Source organism: Hyalella azteca, unplaced genomic scaffold (genome assembly GCF_000764305.2).
Source record: "Hyalella azteca isolate HAZT.00-mixed unplaced genomic scaffold, Hazt_2.0.2 contig13638, whole genome shotgun sequence".
In the NCBI taxonomy this organism is placed as follows: domain Eukaryota; kingdom Metazoa; phylum Arthropoda; class Malacostraca; order Amphipoda; family Hyalellidae; genus Hyalella; species Hyalella azteca.
This window is the reverse complement of record NW_025943552.1, coordinates 469,471-497,199: the sequence shown is the minus strand read 5'-3', so window position 1 is coordinate 497,199 and position 27,729 is coordinate 469,471. Positions and strand designations below refer to the sequence as shown.

The window sequence follows — 27,729 nt, the reverse complement described above, 5'->3', positions numbered from 1 at the left end:
TTCAGTAGAATTTGAGTTTACTAATAATGGATTATCATCCCAACGTGATGAAATAATACGTTCAACTTGATTCATGGATAGAAACCGCATTTATATTAATAAAAGCATGATATCCGTCCGAGAAATTCTGAAATTTTGATATCGGTTCAACCATTTCTAGCATTGATGACCAAGAATAGAAAATCCTTCACAACCACAACAGCGTCATTTGACTTCCGTAAACGCACAAGATGTACAACTAACAACAATAGCTCCAGTGTAGGAATCTTAATCTAATAAAGTCTAACTTGGAGCGCATCTGATAGAGTTCAGGCTAATAGTGGTGTTCTGCCTACACTACGTGGGATACGACCGCCCCAAACTTTAAGGCAAGTTCAAGAGAGACAGCAGCAGATGCAAACTAGTTACAACACAGCTAAGCCTGTGAAAAATGCGACTTCTCGAGTTTACTCACTTCATATCATCTCAAGAGTAAACTTGAATAATTTACAATATTCAACCGCTAGGTTAGATACTTGCTCTCAAGTTACTCTAAGAAGAACTACTAATGTTCAAAAGATATGATTCTCCACTCGCACAAAATTACAACCAAAATTCTATGCCTGAAATATACACAGCCATTCATACTTTGATGTATCCAAAAAACATTCACCAAAATGATGCCAAAAAACACCATTGGAGAGATGTACCAAATTGATCAAGAACACTTTCGTATGAATAGCCTGACGAGAGGCTTTCGGCCTCAGCAGCCACTGACTCATGGCCAGAGATCAAGGATTGTTATCTTCATAATAAACCTTTGACTGAGCATGGATAAATTCACTATGAATGATTCACATCTTTGACTAAACGCTGTTAAGGTCACAGCAAACACATACCTCAATAATTTACACCATCATCAGAACAATAACATTCTTGGGTTACGACTACAAACATCACACGTTAGCTAGCAACTTAATACGAGGACATTTAAACTATACAACAGGCGTTGGGCTCCTTACACATCATTCAAAAATGCACGCCACATTTCAGCGTTTGTTCGGAGCTCGCGAGTTACTGTGCACATTCCCATTATATAACAATATAATTCACATTAACACCGTAAATGTCTTCAGCTCGTTTCTATGCACCATATCTTGCAAGTTGCCAGCGGCAAGAATAAAATCAGCGAGAAGAAAATCAACGCAACTAATGTACAAGTAGTTAACCTGGTCAAAGCGGAATAAATGTGCAATGCAAGCAATCAACAATAAGAAACAAACGCAAACTTTATATACTGCTTGTTTTAACCCTATACTACGCAAATAATTTAACAATTTCGGAAGGTTCAATATAACGCTAAAAAAACGAATTTGTACACAAGAGTTGTAATGGGTTAAGGCCATTCGTTGGGGTTTCTCTGGAATCGAGCGGCAGCTAATGTTTTGTGGAGAAAAATGAAACATTCTTTGGACCAGAAGTTATTTCCAGTCAGCAGATACCTAAGTAGATCACGAGGTTTGATGACGGACTATTTTGACTACAAAGACACAAGAGAGATTCCAACAACTGTAAAAGTGCAGAAACAAGAGCAAACGGATTTCAGCAACTGTCAAAAGTGCATTCCTAAAACTAAAGTAATTCTGTGAATTCTGAGTAGTTTTTTCCTCATTTGATTACACATGAATTGAATCAAGTGGTTGTGTTGTGACTTTTAGCACAGCAATGTAAATTCAGCAGACACGACTAAGTTGTAATATTCGAGCAAAGGCTGACAACCATCTATTTCTTCAACAGTAATTGGTTTTCAGAGAAAAATCCAATTTCGCTGAAACTGCAGATTTTGAACCATTCAGGAGATGTCTCGATCAAATTAATAACCACCTCTAGAAGCATTTATGAGCTAAAACTTGTGATAGGGTTTAGGTTTCAAGGTTTAGGGTACAAGAAAAACCAGCAAAATACAGGAATTAGTTGATTGACTTGCCAAGTTGAAGCAATGACTTTACTGACAGAACAAAAGATCAAGAGTAATTCAATATATTCATATAGGCAATTCACGCCCATCGTCTCCCTACTATAAAAATTGAACAGAAGGAACCATACAAAAAGTATCTACTAAAACAACTAGAATTCTAACTGAATGTAACGAGTGTATTTTAACAAAATTCTGAGATGTATCGAGATTTTTCGAGTAGCAAGGCATCGTGCATTACGATTTCCCCTAAGTTAATACCACGTTTAAACACGGGGGCTAATCTACAGACAAAAAGTTTCGCTCACGACAGTATTCACAAACAGTTACATTACATTCCGTGGCAGGAGATGGACACACGCGTCTCACTTAATGTTCAATAGCACGCGCGTCTCACTTAATGTTCAATAGCAGATGTTCCGTGCCAGCAAAAGAACGCTTCTCAGGCGCATGACCCCTTCTGACGAAGAACTCACTAGCGTGGCACAAAAATCGTTTCAAGGATAAATAGCGTTACAATATTCGATTACAACAATCATATAATACAAAGAGAAGTTTCCACACCCATGAATATGCGATGCATCTGGCCCTAATAACGATCGAAATCAATAACCATTGCATGGATATATACAATCTTACATACTTTACAAAAAAATAACAGGATCATAATACTTATAAAAAATTAACAACGAAGAATTTGCGTAGGTGTCATAGACTCATGTTGAAGAGGGTAAACATAAACTAATTGAAATATATTCAGGAAACGGGTATTTATAAACTGAAAAAGTTGAAACGAGAATGGACTATGATCATTGCAATGTATGACTTTTGATATCATGAGGAAAATTAATTCTGAATATATCACATCCCACACCGATAGGCTTAGTGCACCGAGTTGTCACATATGTGAAAAAATAGGATATTTCGAGTAGACAATTATTTTCAATAGAATATTATACAACAATATGATGAAGGTCCAACTCTCGTTATAGTTGAAATAAGCCACAACTACAGATTGGATAAACTTTCTCAGTCATTAGATATCCATTGAATATATTCTTCTCAATCAGATTAATTAAAGTCGGAAGTTTATCAAGTGACATTAAACTATTAAAAAAATTTATATCTTAAATCTAACACAAGAAAATATCTTCGGTACAAATTTAAATGTGTACTTAGCAAGAAGCGCCAACAAAACCATTATTTAATTGCAAAGTCAAAAAAAATATTGAAAATACATCAGTGCTCTGACTACAACATGAATTAACTTGGAAATAGCTTCAGATTTCTTTAACAAGCGGGTCTCGAACCATCACTAAACGATGTTTAAACACTACTTGCGAGATGACTTCACATTTTTCGAGTGTGACGATCGTCTCAACTCTTATTTCAACACGTATAGAAATCTTTTCTTTCTCACTAGCTGGATTTCTAGCAACTCGAGGATGTTATTTGCATTTTATAATTGAAAATTTAAAAAATTGATATTTTAGCCCTAGAATTACTTGACATGACAAGATTAAAAAAACTATATAAACGGGATGGCATATTTCTCATGATGCCAATATTTTCTTAAAGAGAACAGCGAGCAACAATTTTTGTCAACAGAAAGTGTAACACCAAAATATAACTTGCAATATTCAGTGCATATGACAAATGCATAAGACCCGCAGGAATCGAGGTCCATGTTGCTTGACATTTTGATATAGAAGAAAGAAAGAGCAGGAGCCCAAGAGTCCAAGATGATACTGTCAACTTTGTGAGATCTTGTAAGCTGTATCGCATATCGAACTTCCTCAGAGATTTTACCGGTCAAACAAGCAAATCATACATAAGGCAAACAATGTCAACTAAACGATCAGTCTATGTACGGCAAGTAAAAACCACTTGCAGCGCCACAAGTTTCACTATGAAGCAATAAAGATCCTGACCATGTCTCTGACTGGCAATACCGTTTCTTATGTAAATTTGCTATCATAAATAAGAGGAAAAATCATTTCGGCACAGACAGCACAATTGAACGGATTCACTAGGATGCATCACGTTGCGTGTGGTATATATGGCACGTCATGCGCTGCAATGGATTGAACTACAGTAGGCTCCTGTTGCTATTACTTACTTATAAGAAGATTTACATCCAAATGAAAACAATGCGTAACGATCGTCACTAAAGTTCGTTACAAATACAAAATTTTCTAACACCAGACTCAAACCTGATGGAAAAATACACATCGTGAGAGACAATTCTTGCATTACATTTCAAACAATGTAATGAGCAGTTGTAGAATTAACTAAACAGTCAACTCCACTTCAAACATACACATAGAAATTCAAAGTTAGTGGCAATGCTGATATCGCAGGTGAAATTTCGACTTCACGAATAAACATTGAACCAAGCACCATAACCAGCATGTGTTTGCAAGTCTCTAAACTCTCCACTGTGCTCAGCTCGAGTAGCCTGGCCGGCTTGGCTACTAAAGTTACGAGTACATTAACACATACGAGGAAGAAGCACTCGAGTCTTCTGCTTCACCGTGAGTAGGCGTTCACTCGCTTTTTGTTTCCGTAGTTCTGACACAAATTTATCCACGACTTAATATTACAGAAAATAGTCCGTATGTGGGCATTCAAGTTACCCTACACACATTGAAATAAAGTGCTTGTAGATTTATCGTCCTTCACCGTTAAGTGAGAAATTGTTCACTTTCATGCTGATCATGCAAAGAGACTTTAACAATCGACAGATGAAATAAAACTGAACAAGTTTCATGAATTAGTTCGCTATCACGTAGACTCGGCTACTTCAAGAGTCAGCATTAGAAGAGTTGTGCACTCAACACGACTCCAGCAGTTGTCAGTAAGGGAACTGCGTATTCATCAACTGCACCGTAAACGTCTACAGCAATTCATAGCTAAACATAGTCATCCGTGCCACGCACCGATTACATTTCTCCACTGGGAATGTTTGAGTTATGATTCAAAGTCACGATGCTGTCGTCACCTTCCTGGAGAGCCTTTTCAATTATCTTCCAATCTGGAAAATAAGTTTAAATTAATATTCTTATACTAATCAAGTTAGCATGATACATTGGCACCTTTATGCCGGACTTCCACCTAAAACACATTCATTTCTTCAAAAAACAAAACAAAGTAAAAAAAAATACGTTTTCGTAGAAGGGCTAAAACATTCACTCAACAAGCATTCACTACAAAAACCTGAGACTAAAATATATTTAATTGAAAAAGAAATCGCTTAAGTACGTTTTAAAAGATAGGACCAAATTTACAAGAATTGGGCTTGATCAACTTAGCTTTCCGCAGCCCCCCCCCCCCCTCTCTTCGTTCTTAATGATCCTACTCAACTTCCACATGCTCCCCAAATATTATTTTATACACTCTCCAACACAGCAGCAGTTGCTCCATCAGACAAACCCATGCTCATTACAATCCACCTCTTACTTGTTCTCTAATTCCCCACTCTATTAATCGCATTTCCCTGGTTCATAATGACTTCCATCACAGAATGTCGTTCTCTCATCCGACCCACATTCCAGGTATCCTAAAATGTTATATTTTGCAAAATTCTATAGCTGTTCTAGCGACACATTTTGGTACTCACTATCTCTGATGAATTTGACAGCCTCCTTGAAGTTCCATGCAGGATCGTCGGCATCAGGAGGATGAAAAGTAACACCCCAGCGTGAGAGGTCAGAATATGAGGAGGGGTTGTCACAAATTACACGTTCTTCCTTCGTTTCATTCACATTAGTTACTTCTAAGCCGGCTGAATTTACATCCGCAGATGCAGCTGGAGCTAAAGTCGCGTCTGCAGAGACTACAGCAATAGATGAGCTATTGTTCATCTCAGCTGATTGAGCACGTGTTTTGGTCGTGGCAGATGCAGCGTTGATGACGGTGCAATTGCTGCTACAGCTGCTATCGCGACTGTTCTTCCGTAGGGTGGATCTTAGAGATTCGGAATAGCTCACCGAATTGTCATGGCTCTCACTGATATCACCAGAGTTTGGTGATCCAGCTCCACTAACAGGGTTGCCATTACTATCAATATGAGTCTTAACTTTCGGACTGGTTCTTGTTAATGATGCTGTGGAATTGACAAGATTCTTAGCGGAAACATTTGTTCCTGAAACAACAATGTTAGTCAAATCTTCATTGGAAGCAAACATGAAAGTCAGATTGCTGTTACGTACATCATCCAGGTGCAAAGAATCGGCAAAGACAACAGGGTCATTCTGTCTTTTCTTTGTATCCTTTGCCTTGTTTGCAATTTTGAAAATATGATTTTTGTCACCCACACCGAGCGAGTCGGCAGAAGCTTTTGTAGAATTCACAGATGTTATTAACTTGGCAGCATCGTGGTTTAGAGATTTTTGTTTTGCGACAGCTTGTTTTTCAGAAGTGATAAGGCTCGCTTTTCTTTCACCAACACTTATGATTTCAGCATGAGCCTGATCCGTCTCTTCATGGCCATTCATCACCCGCCCAGTGTGTGGACGAACTTCCTTGCTCGTCACTGCTTTCCTGTCTGTCGTGTTTTCTACAACCGATGAAGGAGCCCCAGCACGAGGCTTGTTGGAAATTGAACGATCAGTTGGAGAGGGGTTTAAATTTTTAGAAATTGAAAGACTAGACTCTGTATCGGGAGTAAGAGACGTTCGAGGAGCAACAGTCAAACGTGCATCAGATGCAGATATTATTTTTGCGTTTCCCCCATCCGTCTTGCCCAAGTTTTCAGCAGGATTTGCATAAGGCAAGCCAGGGTCAGAGTCTGTTGATGTCTGGCGATGGCTGAACGAGCTGGGATACGAAGGGCTTTTCAAGGGAGGGAAGTTATCGCGAATTTTATTCTGTGGTTTTGCATCGTGAGCTGCAACAGCAGCGGAAGTGAGCTTAGGAGGCGATCCAAAAGATGGAGTGACATGTTGTGAGTCGCCGGGCCGGCCAGCAGGACCAGATGCCCACCGCACAACAGATGGTATTGCAGGGGCGGAGGTAGCGGCTCCCGAGTTCGCTACAGTTGCCGTAGTAGCACTGAGACAAGGCCAAGCGTTCGTAGTGAGGAGAGACTGATCGCTGGTCGCACAAGCGGCAGCGCTGTAACCGCCACTTGCGCCGACAGAGCAAGGCGTAGAAGTACTAACGGTAGGAGTTTTTCCAACTTGAGGAGCTGAGGTCAGTCTCTTTACTTGGTTCCTGTTGGCAGCGCTTGCTAGTCTTGCTATGTTGGCGTAAGAAGTAAGAGGCGCAGCACTGCTAGACGATGGAGGTTTGCAAACCTCAGGACGCGGCGTGGTGGAGGGAGTTGGCATTGAGTGCACAGAATCGTCGCCGTCAGAGTCAGAGCAGTCACTGTTCGGAGCGCTAGTAGCTGTGTTGCGGTCGCCCGAGTTTGTAGCAGACAGGCGCGCCATGAAACTACCATCGTGAGGTGTCCGCGGAGCTTCATCAAAATTGATAGGTTTTTTCCCAATATTTGAAGTTACTTTAGCAGCTGCGTGACTGTCGTTGCCATGACAATAGTTTGAAGAGTGAGATGCATTTGAAGAAAATTTTTGCTGGTTATTTGGAGCGAGAGTATTCGTTTGATTACGACTCAATTGGCTTTTCTGATAAACCAATTCTCTATATCCATCACGCCCGAAATTTTCATCAGGGTAACGCAACTTTACAGTAACAGGATAGTTGTTTGAGTTGTTGTAACTTGATGAAGCTAGTCTTTTACTCCGATTTTTGCGCCTTGTCACAAGTTCAAACTCATTATTGGTATCATACACAGAAGCCTCATTGTGAGGCAAGCTTTCAATATATGGGTCACCTGCTTCATAGAAGTCTCGTCCGAACTCACTACTCTTAGTTGATGAATTCAGATTCGAATTGCTACTAGAAAGACGCTTGGACAGTTTCTTACTATTAGCTAAACTTGAGCTACCACTTCCGGACTTGTTAGCACCAGACGAAGACTTTATTTTGATATCATCAACCGTCCTCCGATTCTTCTCTTTTGTGTTTTGGTTTTCCTTGAAGGTCGCGGTAGCTGTGGAAGAGTTGGAAGAAGGAAGCGAGGTTTCGGTCGCCTGCCTTCTAGCGTTCTTCTGCTGGCGTTTCTTAGTCATTGCTCCATCATCAACAGTAGTTTGCTTTGAGCCTTGATTCAGTTGCTCGGACATTCTACACTTGGACACCAAATCCTCTACACTACTGGATTCTCGCATCCCTTGGTTGCTCTTGCTATTCTTTTTTGAGCGCTTGCTATTAGAGGCTTCGGGGTTAACGCATGAGCTATTGCTTTGTTTACGTTCATCAGTTTTCTTATTATTTATTTTATGCACAGATTCAATAACTGTTTTATCCTCAGAATGCTTCCTAATACTAGTCTTGCACTCGGTATCACTTATACTATTTATGTTTTTACTGGACTCTAAGTTGCTCCTAACGCTAGAAGTAGTATCACAGCCGAGATAACTCCCATCTAAACTGCTTTTGCGTTCATAATTGCTTATTTCACTCGCTGCCACGCTGCAATCGAGGCTGGAGGAAGGAGTAATGAATCCATTCTTTTTCAGTTCTTTTTCAATCAATTCCTTCTTTGTTTTCTTCGAAGATGCCTCATTGTCTTCATTATTTGAAGCAATAACCTTCTTCTCCTCTTTTTGCCTTTTTTTCTTGTCATTCGTACCTCCTCCTCCGCTATCTTCTTTCTTGTGGTCATCTTTAGTATCATCATTTTTCTTGGAAAGGCTCTCGCTTCCCACTCCTCTTTTAGTAGAATCTTTCTTGTCATCTTTTTTACTCATTGAATTGTCCTGTTTTCTTTTCTTCTTCTTTGGGTCTCCTGAAGTAACGTCAGAGCATTCCTCTCCCAGGTATACGAGGATAGATCCTATGTCTTGGTCACCCTTGTACGAGGGCGACGAAGTGTCGACTGTCTGAACTTCTTGCTGCCTCTGTAAGCACAATAGATCATCAGAAAAAAATTACAAACAAGCTGCAAATAAAATTCAATTGAGTGATCAAACAATAAAAGCATAAGCATCAAGTAATTGTTTTTAAAAGCAATAGCAAACAGTGAACATGAGGAAGGAACGAATGCTTTAAACAATTAGATTGAATTTCATTCCACTCACGATAAACTAGAGACTAATATTTTAAAGACAAAAAGTTTACACAGATAATGTTATATAAAGGACCTTTTTCTTGACTCGGCTCTGCTTAAGCCTATTAGCAAAGCGTTGATTGTGATCTCTGCCGAGTTCCACAGGCGATATGTGCGATGCCCCGACGCTGCTGCTACCAGGGAACGTGCAGTGTGAGGACCCGCTAGTCGAGTAGATGTGACTTGAAGGCGATGGACAGTCAATGGAGTTGTCCTTGCGTCGACCCAACTGTTCAGTGAGGCCATTTAGTTTTTGATTAATTGAATACAAATCATGCAGCGTTGAAATGATGGCACATTAAAAATAAGAAAGTGTAAATATCAGTCGCAGAAAATTAGTTCTGAAACAATTATTGTGCGATAATCCAGTGTTTTATATAAAACGCACTCATGATCCAATAGAAACCAAAATCAAACACACCTGTGATGGCTCGCTGTGTTGTGTTTGAAGTTTCTCTCTCTCGCTTCCTCTTTCATCTAGAGATGTGAATTATGAATTTGTAAATTTAATTTTCAAAGAAAGATACCAAGCCTCATTTCCAATCAGCTGTTAATGTTTGAAGTTTTCAAATAGTTTGCACACAGCTCCCCTAACCCTAAAACTCACTAGTATACCAAATCTTTTGGTCAATTTACGACGAGATACACACAATATTCTAAACCGAGAAGACAAAATAGAAATTTAGAATTTATAGTAATTAGTTTCACAGAAACAGTATATACAAATCAAAACCATGACAGAATTTGTTTAATGAGAGCTAATAGCAGTCTTCCATTCCCCCAGCATGTAACGCACAATTCTACTTGAATATGTCAAGTCTTACCTGCAGATTTATTGGAATAAGCGTTGGACTCAATGGAGTGACTACGACCATAGCTGTTCTTGCTCCTTCCATCCTGTCATAAAGATGAGCGTGAGTTGAGACTAAAGTTCTTTTATCTAAGTTCATTAACACATGTATTGAATGGAGGGCAAGTAATATGACCAGATAGTTTCATCAAAATTTCATTTTTACTTAAAGTTTTCAATGGATTACCGAATTGCGCGACGGCGTGATGGTAGTGCGGCTGAAGAAGGGAACTTGGCTGTCGACAGCGGTGGAGTGGGGCGAGGTGCTGCGACGGCGACCTGAGGGGCTGGCGCTCTTCTCTAGCCACGAGGCATGCGTCGTGTCCCTGTGCGCAAAGAAGCTCATCAATATGCGTCATCTTACCTGTACTTTTGCTACCTTACAGGCCAATGAAGATAAAAAAGCGTTGATTACAAATTGATTTTGTTGGATCGTCCGATGAAAGTTGTTTCAACGGGAAATGCCTGGTGTATAACACCTAAAATGACAAACACAAGAATCTTGACCATGAACAATTGGAGAAGTAGAATTCAAGAAGAGTTTAAAATGTGCCAACAACAGAGACGACCAGGATCTAAAAATTTGACATAAGTATTAATTAAAGGCTTACAAATGACCCAATTGAAGTCGGGTCATTTGTAATGACCCGACTGTAATTGTTCAATTTTGTCAAGTCGGGTCAAACAAAGTTCACACAATTCAAGTCGGGTATGCATGTGAACTTTTGAACTAGAGGCACCTGAGAGCCGTATGTGTGATGACCTCGACTAGCTCCTCGCCAGGGTCTTGCAGGGCTCCTGCTGAGATCGCAGCGCCTAGACAAGCAGCAGCTGCAGCTGCATCGACCGCAGCAGCGTCAGCTGCAGCAGAAGCGGCCGTCGTGGTGTATGCGCACCGCCGCATTTCTTCCACCTGAGGGCGTACATTGCACATTTAATAAATGAAAAAAAAATATTGATCATTATGTCGAAAAAAACATATAAGAAAATCGTCAATAAAACAAATTCTCTGGTCTTTAATGAAACCTGCCTAAAGTAACAAATTCTGCCAACTATACTAACGTTGCACATTTGTGCACAAATATTATGGTTCTCATATTATAAGATACCCTTAGATATAATGAATATGATTAATTAATGCAATAATTTTGTCCAAATAAAATAAAAAACGTAACCAAAAGAGAATAAATGCACGCAAAGCAGCTCCATCAAAAATATTTTGGAATAGTCTGGTTAATTTGGGCAATGGACAGATTAAGAGGAAATTCGCTATTCCATGAAAATTATTTTAAGAGAAGTTACAATGCCTCCTGCTCATCAGGAAAAAATAACTCAGTACTCACTGCAGTGAGTGACAGAGAGCAAATTTTCTCGTTGACGAAAACGTGAAGTCACGGACGGACAGACGGACGGACATGGCGAGCACAATACCGCATTTTTTCCATAAATGAGAAAATGCGCTAAAAATATTACATCATTTGGTAAGCAAATAACAAAATAGATAAAATGTGATGTATTGATATGATTAGGGAAGGGAAATATGTTGGTGGTACAATGAAGGACATTGCAGTAAAGAAATTAAAGCAGACACGTTCAGTTATCTCACCTCTACACTCATTGGCTCATCATTAGAAGAGATGGGAGAAGCAGGAGAAGGACAGCCAGAGTGTTCACATGAGACCACTCCCTGTCGCACAAAAAAAGGTTATGTAAACATCAACAGCATATTTACCTCAGATATAATATATTGAATAAATCTCAATAGGATAAAAAGAGAATCTTTTAATTTTCAAATGGAATAAAAAAAAAGAGAGTAGAACAAGTAGAGAGAACATTTTTATGTTCAACGATATAATATGGAATATGAAACGGTCATTTGAACTATGTTTAATACAATATCACGATGACCTATAGCGGTAAAGCCGAAACCTTTCTAGACTATTCTATTTTGAGTAGACTAGTTAAGTATCCTGGATACCAGCATTATCATTCATAGATATCGAATAAAATATTTAACTAGATCAGGAAATTATAAATGAACTGGTTTCTAAAAATCTTTCGTTTGCCGCAGTGCAGTCGAGTGTTTTTTGGACTGACATTCCTGGCAAATCAAGAGCCCATTCAAAGAGGGATTTCAATCACTTTGGAGGTGGTGAAGGTGGTGGGGAAGTATGGTGAGGTATGGTGGATTATGGTGAGTTGTGTAAGTGACGAAATGAGCTCACAATGTCGGGATGGCAAATAAAATTATTCATGGCTGAAGGGCGGACTGACCCCAGAAGCAGCAAGTTCTCGTCTTGAGAGTAGAGGCGAGTGGTGGGGCAAGAGGGGCTGGTATGGTGGATACGAGCTCACTTCATCTTCATCATCTGAGGAGGTGGAGTCCTGAGCTCTCAAAGAGCGTTCTTCTGAAGCGCGGTGCTGTGTCTCACTGCTGGCCTTTTGCCGCCGACTCTGTACGAGGAACAAATTATTTCAAAACAAGCCCTTTCAGTGGTAAAATATTTGTCTTGTATTTTAGAGTACAGTTGCTGCAGCTGCAACAAGAGATATTTTCAACAGCAAGAATGACAGTGGTGACCTTCTATACTAGGTACACAAAGTGCATACCTTGTGTTTTGGAGGATCGTTTTCTTCAGTGAATACTTGGCTTAAACTGCCCGACTTCTGTAGACCCTTCGGCACATCTTCTCTAGAGCACTCAGCCTTGCTCAGGTTCTAAAGCGAATTAAGATAGCACAGTCAATTCTTATTCAAATTTAAGGATTTTTCAGACTAATTTAAATATTTCTTGCCATAATAATATAAACTGGAAATTGATTATGCTAAAAGCTCGGAAGAATACGGCAGCACTACCGTAAATAAATGACAGACACAATACAATGAACATTTCAATTGCACTAAAAAATGAAACATCAATAATCTGAACAAAAGATTATCAAAAGAATGCAGACACGAGATGCTTTATTTGGAAGCAGTTCACCTGTAGTGAGCCCCCTTCCCTAGTGCTGGTGCTGGCGGGATCACTTCCCTTGCTGCGACGGTTCTTCTTCCTGCTGCCAGGAGGCTGTGTGTCGAATGAGCTGCGTGACAAATTACCACACGACCCACCTGCGACATAACCTTCAAGTCATGCATCTTTACATTTCAGGTGATTAATTAACTGTTAATAACCTCAAATGAGCTACGTTACAAATACTACATGAAAATGCAATATTCACTGTAGCATACAAAAGGGTACACACTGTAATGCGAGTATATGAAAGCTTTAGTCCGGCAGCTTCATGTGTTTAGTTACAAAATCATTAATATTTCAAATGATTTTGAGGACATATAATCACATAAGTCATCTGTAATATAAACTTAGTCAAGTTTTTTGACGAAGTGGCAATGTTGTCATTACAAAATAAAATTGGTCTCTTGTCACATCTACAATCGAGGCAAGTGCCATTGAAAAGGAAACGCTACTGGGTGAAGGTTCACCATACATGCTTGGTTGTCACTATAACACTGAGCAAATGCATGTCTAACCAAAATACAGTGGGGGGAAATAAATATTCGTACACTTGAAAAATCGTATTTTAATGTATGTAAGTACACAAACTTAACAGGAAAAGTGATTTAAATTATGTATAGAGACGCATAGTATTCAAAAATACTATCAAAAGAAATTAAATCTCAATGCAACAAAAAACAATGCAACATGTTCACTTCTCGGGTGAAAAAAAGTATTCGTACAAAACAATAAATCCGCATTATTTTAATTTAATACTTGGTTGAATACCCTTTATTCAGCTCAACAGATACCAGTCACCATTCTATTTCTATACGTCTCGACCAATGATTTGCAGATGCTGACTGGTATTTTATACCATTCTTCTTGGCATACCACCTTAAGATTCTCAATGTTTGTTGGGGACCTTTTCTTAATTTGAATCTTCAAATACCGCCACAAATTTCCAATCGGATTTAAGTCCGGCGACTGGCTTGGCCATTCCATAACGTGTACATTTCTATCAGCGAACCATTTCTTTGTGGATCTTGCAGTATGCTTAGGATCGTTATCCTGCTGGAAAATCCAATCACCAGGTAGTCCTAGTTTCTCAACAGAAGTCGTCAAATTATTTTCCAGGATGCTCTGGTAGTTTGCAGCATTCATCCTACCATCTATAAGTGATATGTTGAATTAGTTGATTAGTTGATTCAAATTAAGAAAAGGTCCCCAACAAACATTGAGAATCTTAAGGTGGTGTGCCAAGAAGAATGGTATAAAATACCAGTCAGCATCTGCAAATCATTGGTCGAGACGTATAGAAATAGACAGGTATCTGTTGAGCTGAATAAAGGGTATTCAACCAAGTATTAAATTAAAATAATGCGGATTTATTGTTTTGTACGAATACTTTTTTCACCCGAGAAGTGAACATGTTGCATTGTTTTTTGTTGCATTGAGATTTAATTTCTTTTGATAGTATTTTTTAATACTATGCGTCTCTATACATAATTTAAATCACTTTTCCTGTTAAGTTTGTGTACTTACATACATTAAAATACGATTTTTCAAGTGTACAAATATTTATTTCCCCCCACTGTATTTGATGAACTTCAACAGAATGAGGAACTTACCCTGCATAATACCGTAGCTCATAAATGAGAGTGAGAACAGACCCTACTTGAACTATATGTACAACTAAAAATGTTTTCACCCATATTTAATTTGCAAGGGAGAACATAAAATGAACAAATATACCCTCACCCTCAATTAGTTTGCAACAAATAGATGCAATAGCACAAAAGCATACCAAAAACTTCGTACTTAGTAAATCTACTGCATTCATCAAAACCATCTTTGGAAGAACATGTGACAAATTAATTGCCAGATTTAACTCTGAGCTTTTTTTTTATATATGAAAAACCCGTCAATTTATGGTTCAAGACTACCGTAGTCTTCCAGAAAAACACAGAATTGAGCAATTATATTGAACAGATATTCCTTGAAAAAATGAAGTACCTGTTCGAACTCTTGAGTAGGTTTTGAGAGGTGGAGGTCGGTTCACTCCAACACACTCTTCCTGCCCTGCACCCTGGTCAACACAGCACTTAGAAGCAGCACCCTGTCCAGCTCTCCCTGCACTACAATGCGATGATGTGTTTTTGGCTGAGCTGCTCTGAGCAGAAGAACGGGCATCACAATTTGAGAGATCATGAAGAGAACCCAGGGACCCTGCAGTGTTGCGGGCAGCTGCGGAGCTTTTGCCGTGATTCAGATCGAAGGAGTAAGAGCTGTGGATGCGATGAGATGATTGGCTTCCATAGCGGTTATACAGAAAACGAGTGCTAGAGTGCCGAGGTTTAGAGCGAGAGAACTGATTCTGTTTGCTTGAGTCTGGAGAATCATCTCCAGATCCTGACTCTTCTCGAAGTACAGCAGTTTCTCTCTCTAAAAGAATCTGAAAAATAATCTAATCTTGTTACCATATTCATCAAAAACAAAACTTTCATCAGGACACATATATAATTTATGTGAAACTAGTCATGAACAGGAAGGGGAATTTAATGATGTAATTAAACTTGTTTATCACGTCCTACTTTTGGAAGTTATGGGCAAGAGAATATGTGAAGGTAATCCAAGTTATGTTTCACTTCCTTGTTTTGTAAGGAACAGGGAGAACATATGAAGGCAACATTCAGTACCTGAGCAATGGTGCTTTTTTCATTCTTGGTGGTGTCCTTGTTGCCTTTGTTGCCAGTGGAGACACATGCCAAGAAGTCCCGTAGATCTTCCTCAGAATAGTTAGCAACCACATCATATGCCTGAAAATTGGGAAGGCTTTAATAATAGAAAAATAAAATCAATGAGGAAAATAGATTATCACCCACAAGAAAAATTTATTGCAAGCCTCATGGCTGAAGGCTTGCCAGAATGAAAGAAATAACAATTAAAATAAAACATTTGGAACATATGCGGTACAGTCAAAATTTAGTGTGAGTGATTCAAGTCAATGTAACAACAATGCATAAGAAATCAAATTACTTCAAACCAATAGCAGGAGAATTGAGAGAAGGTAAATTAAATTAATATTGAATAATAATCAAATTTCACTTGATGCTGATTGTGCAGAATTTATGAATGAGTATGGATAGAATTACAAGCTCATCATAAATCAATAGAATTCATAAATATATAAAAGAGCACTCACAATGACAGTGTAAATTTTTCAGAGCATGTTGAGAATTATTTGGAATTATCTGAGGGAGTTAATTGGATTTAGTGCAATTGCAAAGAATGCTTGAGGACTGAATTTTTAAATGAACAATCCACTACTAAAACAAGAAAAACAGACAAAAAACTACTTCAAATATCGAACACATTCATTGATGAAGCTGTAATATGTTTCACACCCACACTATTGATGAGCTCAACAAATGTTCTTTGCCTGAACTTAGTATTAGACAGCATAGCTTTCAGATTTTTCCATGTCAGTAGCTGCAACCTTGCAAAACTATCTGCAGTGGCAGCTTCTTGGGCGTAGCAGTGATACAAGTACTCTTATCAGATAACATATGTGAATGAACAAGGGGGTGGGGGACTAAGTACTTGCTGCATAAGGTACAGTTGCATGGAAGAAAGTACTACTTAGGTGGAATAATGTACAGTCACATGGAAGAAATGACTTTACTGGCCTATGTAAAGTCACATGGAAGAAATGACTTTGCTGGCCTAATGTACAGTCACACAGAAGAAATGACTTTGCTGGCATAATGTACAGCAGCATGGAAGAAATTACTTTGCTTGCCTAATGTACAGTTGCATGGAAGAAATTACTTTGCTTGCCTAATGTAAAGTCACATGGAAGAAATTACTTTGCTGGCAGAATGTACAGTCACACAGAAGAAATGACTTTGCTGGCATAATGTACAGCAGCATGGAAGAAATTACTTTGCTTGCCTAATGTACAGTTGCATGGAAGAAATTACTTTGCTTGCCTAATGTAAAGTCACATGGAAGAAATGACTTTGCTGGCAGAATGTACAGTCGCATGGAAGAAATTACTTTGCTGGCCTAATGTACAGTCACATGGAAGAAATGACTTTGCTGGCCTAATGTACAGTTGCATGGAAGAAATTACTTTGCTGGAATAATGTACAGTTGCATGGAAGAAATGACTTTGCTGAAATAATGTACAGACACACGGAAGAAATTACTTAGGTGGAATAATGTACAGTCACAGGGAAGAAATTATTCTGCTGGAATAATGTACAGTCACACTGAAGAAATCACTTTGCTGAAGATGTGGCACACTTCATAAAAGAAGTACAAATGAAATAGGTAGCCATTCACAAATCACATCTCAAACCAAGATCAAGACTTTAAAATTTACTTTTACTTTTTAACATTTAACCCTAATATGAGTATTCTAATAAAAATACCAGTACCTAATTTCAATCTTTAAATATAGGAATTATAACTAAAAACAAAACAATTACAATTATATAACTATACATAAAATAATTAAACGCATTGAATTGTGTTGGACAATTGTGTGTAAAATGTTTGAATTGTGTACATGTTTATTTCAAACAGTATTAGCTTTTCTCTTAACATAAGTCTCGTTTCAAGTCGTTTGAACTTTGAGGTTTGATTGGTTGTTGTTCAGTTTATGTTTAGTATTGGTTTATTGGTATTGACCGCCTTGGAAATCAAGTTAAAATTACCATATGTACCTATATAACATATTTTATGTTTGATACACCTATTAATGTTTTTTCTTTATGTTTCAGACTCTACAGAGTCTCATATATGGTAATTTTAACTTAATTTCCAAGCCGGTCAATGTTACCTCATCATGGCTGCCATTAGGTGGTCACATTTTGCCCATTGTGGGGCAGCACCCCCAATTTGCAAACTATGACACTTTCCTAAAATTTATCATTTGCATATGTAACAAGAAAAGTTCTACTACAATGCACCACAACCTGGAGTTATTTGGAGTTATTTTACCAAAAAATAAAATTGATTTTACTACCCGGTCAAAGAAACCCCAAGAGCTGGGGTAACTTTGACCATCACTTTTTTTGAAATTACATCAAAACTATGAGAGGCAGGAGCCAGCAATTTATGTTAAGTGAAGCTAGAGTATAGACCTGAATTTTGCAGGTTTCAATTTAAGTTTAACGTATCTAGTAAAAAAATGGCATCATTTGAAAAAAAAGTGGTCAAAGTTACCCATTTTACGGTAGGCTAATTGCAATATGAAAAATAACATTTCAGAAAGACAAAAAAGCTGAAAAAATCAATTAACAAAAAAAAAATCATGAAAAAAAAAAAAAACATTGATTTTCCATTTTTTAATTTAAAAAAAAAAATAAAAAAAAATCACCAACCCTGATGTAAAGTACCTATAGTATAGTATAGTATAGTATCTTTGGCATTTAAAGAATAGGCCTGGATAGGCCCGTCACTGGTTCTTGTACTTTTCTTGACTAGACTGGCCTTTTGATCAGATCTTTTCAACGGACAGTAGATTTAAAATAGCTTCTAGGTATCAGTTGTTCCGTAGGGTACGAGGCATTTTAAGACTAAACATATGCTCATGCATGGCCTTGTCTAGTCTGTTCTTGAACGCGTTCATACTCGGAGCGTCAACAATATCTTCAGGGAGGCTGTACCACATGTCAGTGACTCGAAGCAAGAAGAAATGTTGCGTGGATAAGTTGCACCGCAGTTTTTTTAGTTTATAGCTGTGGCCCCTGGTGCTGGTTCTTGATTTAAATTCTAGTAATCCTTCTGGGACCTTGTACAAACCATGAGTATACTTGTATACTTCAATGAGGTCACCACGCAGGCAACGATAACGGAGACTGGGAAGCTTCATAATCTTCAATCTTTCTTCATAAGAAAAGACCATCTGTAAAGACCCATCTGTCATCTTGATAGCAAGTTCAATTGGGTGGATCAGTATTGTGTTTCATCTGTCCTGCTGTTTGGTTGTTTAGCTAGTTTCTGAGTTGCCTGAGTGATAAAAGCTGATAACCGGTCTTGAAGGGTGAAGAAGCTTGAAGGTTAGGAGTGCCCCTTACAGTATCCTGAATATAGATGGCAACATTTTGGGCTAAAGATCCATATCTTTGCAGTGCATTTGCCACAGTCCTCTCTTGAAGGAAAAATCACATAAAGAACCACCAGAACTTTGCTAAAGAATACTTGAGTAAACCTCCAAGCTTTTGGGATAAAATATCATGGTTGGTTGAGACTAAAATTAAGTTGTTATGTTAGAACAATGTCAGATCGTGATTGGAGACAGAAGAACTCCATTTCACCCAAAGAATACTGTCCCAACAGTGAAGTTTGGACGTGGCAGCATAATGCTTTGGGGTTGTTTCTCTTCGGCAGGCCCTGGGAAATTAGAAATCATAGAAGGAAGGATGAACACCAAAATGTGCGGGTAATTCCTGAGAGATGTCACGTGGAGTCAGTCAAAAAATTGAACCTTCCTCAAGGTTAGATATTCCAATAAGACTATGACCCTAAGAACATGGCTAGGGTAACTCTTGCATGATTTCAGGAGTGAGACATTGAGTTATTGGAATAGCCAAGCCAATCGCCTGACCTCAATCCAATTGAAATCTGGCAAGAATTGAAATTGAGGGTACCTGAAAGAGATGCAAGTGAGGGTACCTGAAAGAGATGCAAGAGATCTTATCCAAATGTAACTTGAAAGAAATATGCAAGTAAGAGTGGGCTAAAATACCTAAAAAAAAAAAAAATAAAAAAAATAAATAGCATATGTGTCAATATTGTGAAAAGGTATTCTGATCAGTAAGAAACAGTTTTGGCTGCTAGAGGTCACATGAAAAAGTATTGAGTAAATTTGTTTGCTAAGTGTTGGACACTTTTTGAACTCTAACTTTTGCAAAATTGCAATCATTAAGTCAACATTTAAAGATATTGTTTTTTTATACATATATTTTTATTTCTTATGTAAATTTATATAAGAATAATGTTTCTTTATGTAATTTTGTTGAATAAGCCTTAATTAAAGTGTTTCCTTAGTGTCAGATACTTTTTGCACCCACTGTAAAATCTCAAGCTGTACTTTAATTGTGATCCAAATCTAAACAAGTGAACAGCCCCTATTGACAAAGTCCTTATATGCTAGTTGGGAAAAATTCTATATTTTTCTGAAAAATATTGTGGCTCCAATATCCTTAATTTCACTAGGTATGAAATCTGGCAGCTCTAATGTCATGTATTTTTGATTGAAGAAATCATGGTTCACAAACCATCATTTCATAAAATTGTCAAATTTTCAATGAAACAAATTTCATTTTCAATATTGTGAAATATTTGTATATATAGCCACTTCTCATCAACAATTCTTATGTTAACCATATTTAAATAGGCTATATCATTTGACACAATGTGCTTGGATTAGAATGGGTAAAATTGCCAAGTGCAGTGGCATTCATGTCTCATTCATAAGGACTTTCAAGATTAGAAATCTACTATTTACTAATGAAATCTTATGGCTCAATACTGACATTTTCAATATATTTAAAATCTTGTGGTTTGATCAGGCTTTTTTTGAAACTATAGAGGGCAAGCGTGGAAAACATCATCCTTTAGGGTTAGGGCCGCAATTAGAACTTTCCCACCATTTACGGAACTGCGAGACTTTTGCCAGATGAATTAGCTCCTACCTAATTGTCAACAAAAGTATACAATTGGGCTGCAAGATTCCAATTGTAGCTATTAAAATTTTGTTGCGTTGGAGTCGCGAGATTTCAGAAACAGGTAGAATACGGTAAATGCACCATATTCTGATATCGTGGGTAATTTGGACATTTCTCAACTTATTCCTTTATATTAAGCTTTGTCTTACTTCCACGCATGCGTAGATGGTTGAAATAGTGACGTCATACTATTGTGCGCCATATTCCCACAAAACACTAGGTATGGCGGGAAAATGTTAAGATCCTCAGAGCAAAAGTCCAAGTCAACTAGTGAGAACATCGAAACATGTGTCAAAGTTGATAGTTGACCTCGCTCTACCAAATAGTGATAATCTGTTTGTGTAGAAAAAATATTATGGTTTGAGACTTTTAAATAAGTCTGTGAATGTATTGGGAATCTTTCAAGTATAATTGTATTGGCTGATTTAAAGTGGTAAATAAATTAATAGATGATTAAGATAAAAGACGGTTTTAGACACATAAAAACTAATTCTGACACAGCTTGGAATTGGACACACACAGCTCGTTCCAAGCTGTGTTCAAAAATTAAAATATTCTTAATTAAAACTCAATAGCTCTTAATTAAAAGCTTAATAAAAAAAATTAAAAATTTTTAATCTAGCTTGTTCCGAGCTGTGTCGTATTCCGATGCAGCTCACACAGGGCGTCGGAATTACAAATTAGTAAGAGTTTGAAGCGCTGTCGGAATTAGTCTCACAATATGCCAAGTTAAGTCACACACAACATCGTAATTCAGGGATATTGTAGATTTGAATTCTAAAGGCTATTAAATGGGTTGCCTGCCCAAGACCACCACTGCCCTGGATGTAATCGACCATCATGATTCCTGCCTTCCGGAACGTAGCCTCCAACACTTTAAACCGTCCATATCTGGGCCGTGGGTCGAACCAGCCCTTGGTTGAACGGCCACTTGTTGAAGGACAATAAATTTTGGAACAGAACTATGCTATCTGAAACCTAACCTCAAATGCGGTGAACATAAAATTACGTAATTTATTGATGCTCGGAAGTCAGATTCTTCCGTGGCCTGGTGGTGCACGGCAGGTTCTATGCAAGGCCGGAGGAAGACAAAGCCGAGTGATTCACGGCTGATTGGTGGATGTCCGGAGAGATCCAAGGCGTTTGATTCAGGGCACATTGATGCACAAAATTGGTGGTGCACGGCTGCACTCCCTATTAAATTAATATGGCAACAGTTTGGGACGTTTCATCAATGCTGGCGCGTAATGTGGTGTTTTGAGAGTGACGTAAAGCAATCAGAACTCAAGTTGCGCATACGGTGATCTTTTTATAGCCATTCATTTCATGGTACGTCCTTAATGTGTTGGAATATGGTGTTTACACTAATTCTAGTCCTGAAATAGGAGATATATAAATCGCAATTTCATAAAGCTGCAATCATACAGGTTAAAAAATATGGAGTAAGCTTCAGTTAACAAGTTACAGCTTAGAAAGTAGATATATTCCACATCGGGCAGCTTTGGACAGTTTTTCTGGTTTTTGATACTAAGATTGGTTACATAGATGATAGATTTTGTTAACAATTGTAAACCAAATCAAGGAATTAAAACTAAACTGGTTCCTTAACAAAATCTCATTGGCCCAAATGGCCCACGGTAATACTTTAGATTAAGTGCATCTAAAAAAAGGGTGTTTTTATTTAATTATATTTTTTTATGTAGATTAAGAATCTGAAATATGTTTTTGGCAGTCGGCATCAGATATTTTTAATGGAACCTGTTCCTAACTGGACCTAACCTGCGAGGTTTTCGTTGATTGGCTAGGTCTTTCCTGCCGCCGGACGGTCTCCAAACATAGAAAAAACCTATTGGCTAGGTGTTTCCGGCCACCAGACGGACTCCAAATATAGAAAAAAACCTAGCAGATCAATGAAAACCTTGCAGGTTAGGTCCAGTTAGGAACAGGTTCCATTAAAAATTCCTGCTGGCGACCGCCAAGAACGGATTTCAGATTCTTAATCTACACCCCAAAAACATATAATTAAAAATACACCCTTTTTTTGGATGCACTTAATCTAAAGTAAATAAGTAATACCTGGCCCATTGCCACTATTCTTTACACACTGGAAGCAGAAGCCAGATCATTTCAATAATGAATAAAACTACAAAGTAACTTAAAAATAATAGTAAAAAATAATACTATATTAGGAAAAAACGGGATTTAGGACCAAGTGGCAGGTGTTCTTGCTCTAGCTCTAGCACTACTAGCCTAGGTACCCAGTATGGAATTCTGTATAGGTAATATATTATCATGTTAACAAAAGAAAATGTATCGAAAAATTTACCACCTTACACCTTCCACCGAAGTGACAATTAATACTCTTACACTGAGCTCGTCAGAAACTGCGGACACCCGGACAGCTGCACTTCCTTTAACTCGCTTGCGTGTGGTTCGAAAACTGATAAAAAGTCTGCGACTCTTCCCTCCAATACATACACTAGTTGTGTATCCGTATCGACAAATTTTGTAATGAATATGTTTCAAAATAAAAATAAAAATAATGTAAACTTTCGCAGAAAATTTTCACGATTTCACCAATACCAACAAATTTCTCGAATCCATACGGAATGATGGGATAAACTGCTAATCTTTCACAGCATATGGCAACATTGTGTTGACTGTTGACATTAGACAAGACAGTGTCAGACACCTTGTTTTGGTCTTGTAAAGTTCAATTTCATAATAAATAGATTTGATCCACATTTCACAGTGACATTTAAATGATAGAAAATTGTTTCAAAATTTAAACACCAATTGATACGCTTCTAAATACAAATTTATTCATGTTTTTGCCCTATAATGTCGAATTTGTCTTAATAACTTCACTTCACTTCAAATCCTGAATGATTTTGTCTCCCATGGCAAGTTTTCGAACGTCTTGAGTCTTTTAGAGAATGTTGGTTGTTTATAAGCAGTAATTATTTTATTTCAATGAACCAAAGAAAGTTTAGTCATCGAAATGACAAAATCATTAAATTTAAAATATTAAGTTATATGAGTGAGATCATCAATTATCACAGAAGCTGTAAATTATCAAAGAGCTGTTTTTGATGTAAAAGAATGTTTTTAATTTAAAAGGAATCAATACTTAATTTTCAGAAAAACGATGCAAAAATTAATGATCCCTATTAGAATTCAACAGACGCAACTCATTCAGAATTAAATTGAAAAAGTTGGTACCTATTTGAAATTTATGATTTTACAAATTGCTTAATTGAATGCAGTGCAGAAATTCAAGATCAAATATGAGTATGAATTTAAGTCTCATGACTGGAGATCTCAAAATTTATTGTACTACCACGTATGTTTGATACATAACCTTTTTGTCCTTTGATGAACAGAGTTTATTTAGGTTCTATTGACTGTAATAGGTAGAACGATGCGACATATTTGCGGCCATCCAACGATCGGTTGACGGCTTTGACTCTTGATACCACTGTACAAATATTGCGGTGGACACATCTTCCAGAAGTTTCAATGCAAAGATTCTTATTTAAAGGATAATAAATCGATTTGTAGTTGTTTACTCGAATTACTCCCACCTATAGATATAAATGAACATTATTCAATTTATTTAAACATTTTTTCATGAATTCGCATTAAAAAATTCATTTTGAAATCAACCATGTCAAAGTAACGAAATAATTTGTTATAGTTTTAGGCTTCCGAAAATATTTCAAAATTCAAATCTCTATCAGAAATATCATAATTAATCATTCTCTTGAATTGAGTATATTAATGTTATGAACAGTGCCGCCGCTGACGCGATCGTAATTCATTTTCGTAGTTGCATGCCGGGTGCCTGCTTTTGTTCTTCTATTTAGTCTCGCTCCCATGAATTGCGTGTTTAGTATGTGCATCATGGAAAAGTCTGCTTGACAGCGTAGGGTAAATGCGGTATATTCCAACATCGTGGGTAATTCCGTCACCTCTCTAGTTTTTCCTTTATATTAAGCTTTGTTTTAGTTCCATGCGTTTGTTGATGGTTGAAATGGTGATGTCATACATTTGCGCATCGAACTACTGCCAAAACACTAGGTCTTGGCCATCTAGTGGGAAAATATTGAGATCCAAAGAGAGACAATGCACGCTACCCAGTGAGATCATCGAAAAATGTGTCAAATTTGACAGTTGACCTTGCCAAATAGTGAATAACTGTTTGTATAGGAAGAATATTATGGTTTGAGACTTTTAAATATGTCTGTGAATATATTAGGAATCCTTTAAGTACAGCAATCCCTTGATTAGCACGGTTTTGAATACCGCGGTTTTGATTAACGCGGAAAAAAAATTTGCGACCTACCCTTAATCTACGCGGTGCCAGTTTTGATTCGCGGACTTTTTTTTTCACAACGCATCATTTTCCCGCCTCTAGCCAGAGGTGTTACGTTCGTAACAAAAGTGTTACTTTTTGCTTATTAGATCTTATGTTGTTACTTTGTTACGACTTTTGGAAAAATTCGCCAAATGTTGTTACTTTATGAATTTCAGCCAATAATTCTTTAAATAAGGTCCCGTTCCGTAGGCACTCGTGCTGACTACAGAGTCGGTTTAACCGCGCCTTGTCTTGTTCATAACTCGAATGGTCGAGTTTGGCAACGTTCGCCGGTAAGTGCGCCATGCCGGTGCTCTAGCCCTTTAAGCCCTGGTGTGACGAATTCGTCACACAGAAAATAAAAGCTTCTACCGAGAGTAATTACATGTTTGGAGTCTAGTCGCGAGTGTGACGGTAGCGTCACATGTTGTGACTTGTGAACTCGTTCGAACGACGTTCGATGGAGTAGGCGCGTCGCTACTGCCAGTTTAACACAAAGACTGCGCGTGATCTGAAAAGTAATTCAGATTGTTTTTTCACTTTCGAAACATAATTCAGTGCGTAAAGGGCTAGTTACTTGTTAGCCTTCAACTGGTCAAGATTGCTGCCATATATACTGCTCACTTTTATCAAACTACATAATTTTCCTTTCCTTTGCTATTTTTGAGGATTCATTATAATTATTCCCATATATTCTTAAGTTTGATTAGCGCGGTTTTGCTTAACACGGTAAAACTCGGGGATTTATTAACCGCGTTAATCAAGGGATTGCTGTATACTTGTATTTGCTGATTTCAAGTGGTAAATAAATTAATAGAGATTAAGTTGAGAAATGGATTTAGACACATGAAAACTAATTCTGTCACAACTTGAATTGGACACACACAGATCGTTCCAAGCTATGTACAAAAATTAAAATTTGCTTAATTAAAATCTTAATAGTTGTTAATTAAAAGCGTAATTAAGTAGTGTTCAATATTCATTAGTGTTCTAATTCAAAGCCGTGTTGTATTCCAATACAGCTCACACAGCAAACGGAATTCAAACACGTGGATGACGGCATTACGTATCAGTAGAATTTGAAGCGCGGACGGAAAACGCCTCACCACGTGCCGAATATTGCCACGCACAGTGTCGGAATATAGGGATTTGGTAGGTTTGCATTCTAAAGGCTTTTAAATAAATATGGCAACATTTTGTGATGTTTCATCGTTGCTGGCATGTACATAGTGGCAAAGCAGAGTTTTTTAGACTCTCCCTCAAGTTCATTTTTGAGTCCTACATGTAGACCATTAAAGTATCCTGGATACCAGCATTATCATACTTAAGAAATTGGTTTAAATCTTGAGTAAATGAGGAAATTAAAAATTAACCGATTCTAAAAAAGCTCTGGTTTGCCACTATGGGCGTGTAGTACGGTGTTTTGCGAGTCACATAAAGCAAACAGAACTCGAGTAACGCATATGGTTATTTTTTCATAGTTTTTCATTTCTCGATGCGTCCTTAATGTGTTGGAATATGCCGCGTTTACCCTAGTCACGGTAGCTGTAATTAGGGTAAACGCGGTATATTCCGACATCGTAGGTAATTCCATCACCTCTCCAGCTTTTCCTTTATATTAAGCTTTGTTTTAGTTCCATGCGTTTGTTCATGGTTGAAATGGTGACGTCATGCATTTGCGAGTCAAAATACTGCCAAAACATTTTTATAGATATTAAAAATTTAGGCTCTATGACTTGTATACTATCACTATGTCTATCACAGTCTATAGGATTTTGAATCGCTGCATGCATTCAAATTCAAATTAGGTCCACCCACACCCCACGGCCAGTGTAGCTGTCAGCTCACCTTCTTCAGAAGTGTGAAAGCTTTTGCCGGTGAAGGTGTGTTTTACGATCGGCCCATAAAGAAGTGTTGATCGGTTCAAAATGACATAAGAACAGGTTCTTTTGAATAACCTATGGATTGGCACATTATTGTCGGAATATACCGCGTTTACCCTACCTCTACAGGCTCTAGGCTCTACCTCTAGAATAGAAAAATCTTTCCATTTCTAGGCTATTTCATAAAAAGTTAAATATTTGACATATTTCTAATTTGATACTACTAGCAATGTAGCAAACATTACACTACAACAATAAAAACTTATAAAATGTTCAAATAACAAATTATTCAAAATTTTAATACCCACCATCAGATTAATAGCTAAGAATAAGTTCAGCATCAGCATCAGGCACTTCAATTGACTGGAAAAACAGTCGGACGCAAACCTCAAGTAAATTGTAAAATGTAAATATAATCGCATTACACACTTATTTGAACATGGGCATAAAAAATTGCTGATGAAAATATACTTCACACGATCTGAATTAGCCTAGTTCTCGATATCTTACCTTTTCTTCGTTTATCTCGGTTTTGGATGAAGTTTTTGTAACACAGTCTTTCAAAGTATGTTCGTTTAGGAGACACGATTTCTCATCTTCAGCCATAATGACAATACAACATACTTTTTAAATATAAGTTTACATGTTCATTTTTGCATTAGGGTTATTATTTATTCGAAAAACTATAATTAACCTAAGTTAACATTAGAATTGAGGTGTGACAACACAAATTTTGCAAGATGCGCGTGACAGCTCACACATAGTTGTTATTACCTC

General features: G+C 37.6%; 1 protein-coding gene across 1 annotated transcript; it reads right to left on the bottom strand.

The window, feature by feature from the left end:
• LOC108665118 (mucin-19) lies at positions 1 to 27,717 on the bottom strand. Its single transcript, XM_018151841.2, has 14 exons — positions 27,463 to 27,717; positions 15,673 to 15,792; positions 14,990 to 15,428; positions 12,962 to 13,089; positions 12,589 to 12,696; positions 12,253 to 12,432; positions 11,585 to 11,665; positions 10,719 to 10,891; positions 10,166 to 10,304; positions 9,953 to 10,025; positions 9,550 to 9,605; positions 9,163 to 9,357; positions 5,574 to 8,919; positions 1 to 4,988 (listed from the first exon to the last, which is right to left on the bottom strand). Exons 1-14 carry the CDS (start codon positions 27,556 to 27,558, stop codon positions 4,897 to 4,899), a joined length of 5,226 nt encoding a protein of 1,741 aa, XP_018007330.1. The 5' UTR covers positions 27,559 to 27,717; the 3' UTR covers positions 1 to 4,896.
• Between the last annotated feature and the right edge of the window lie 12 nt (positions 27,718 to 27,729).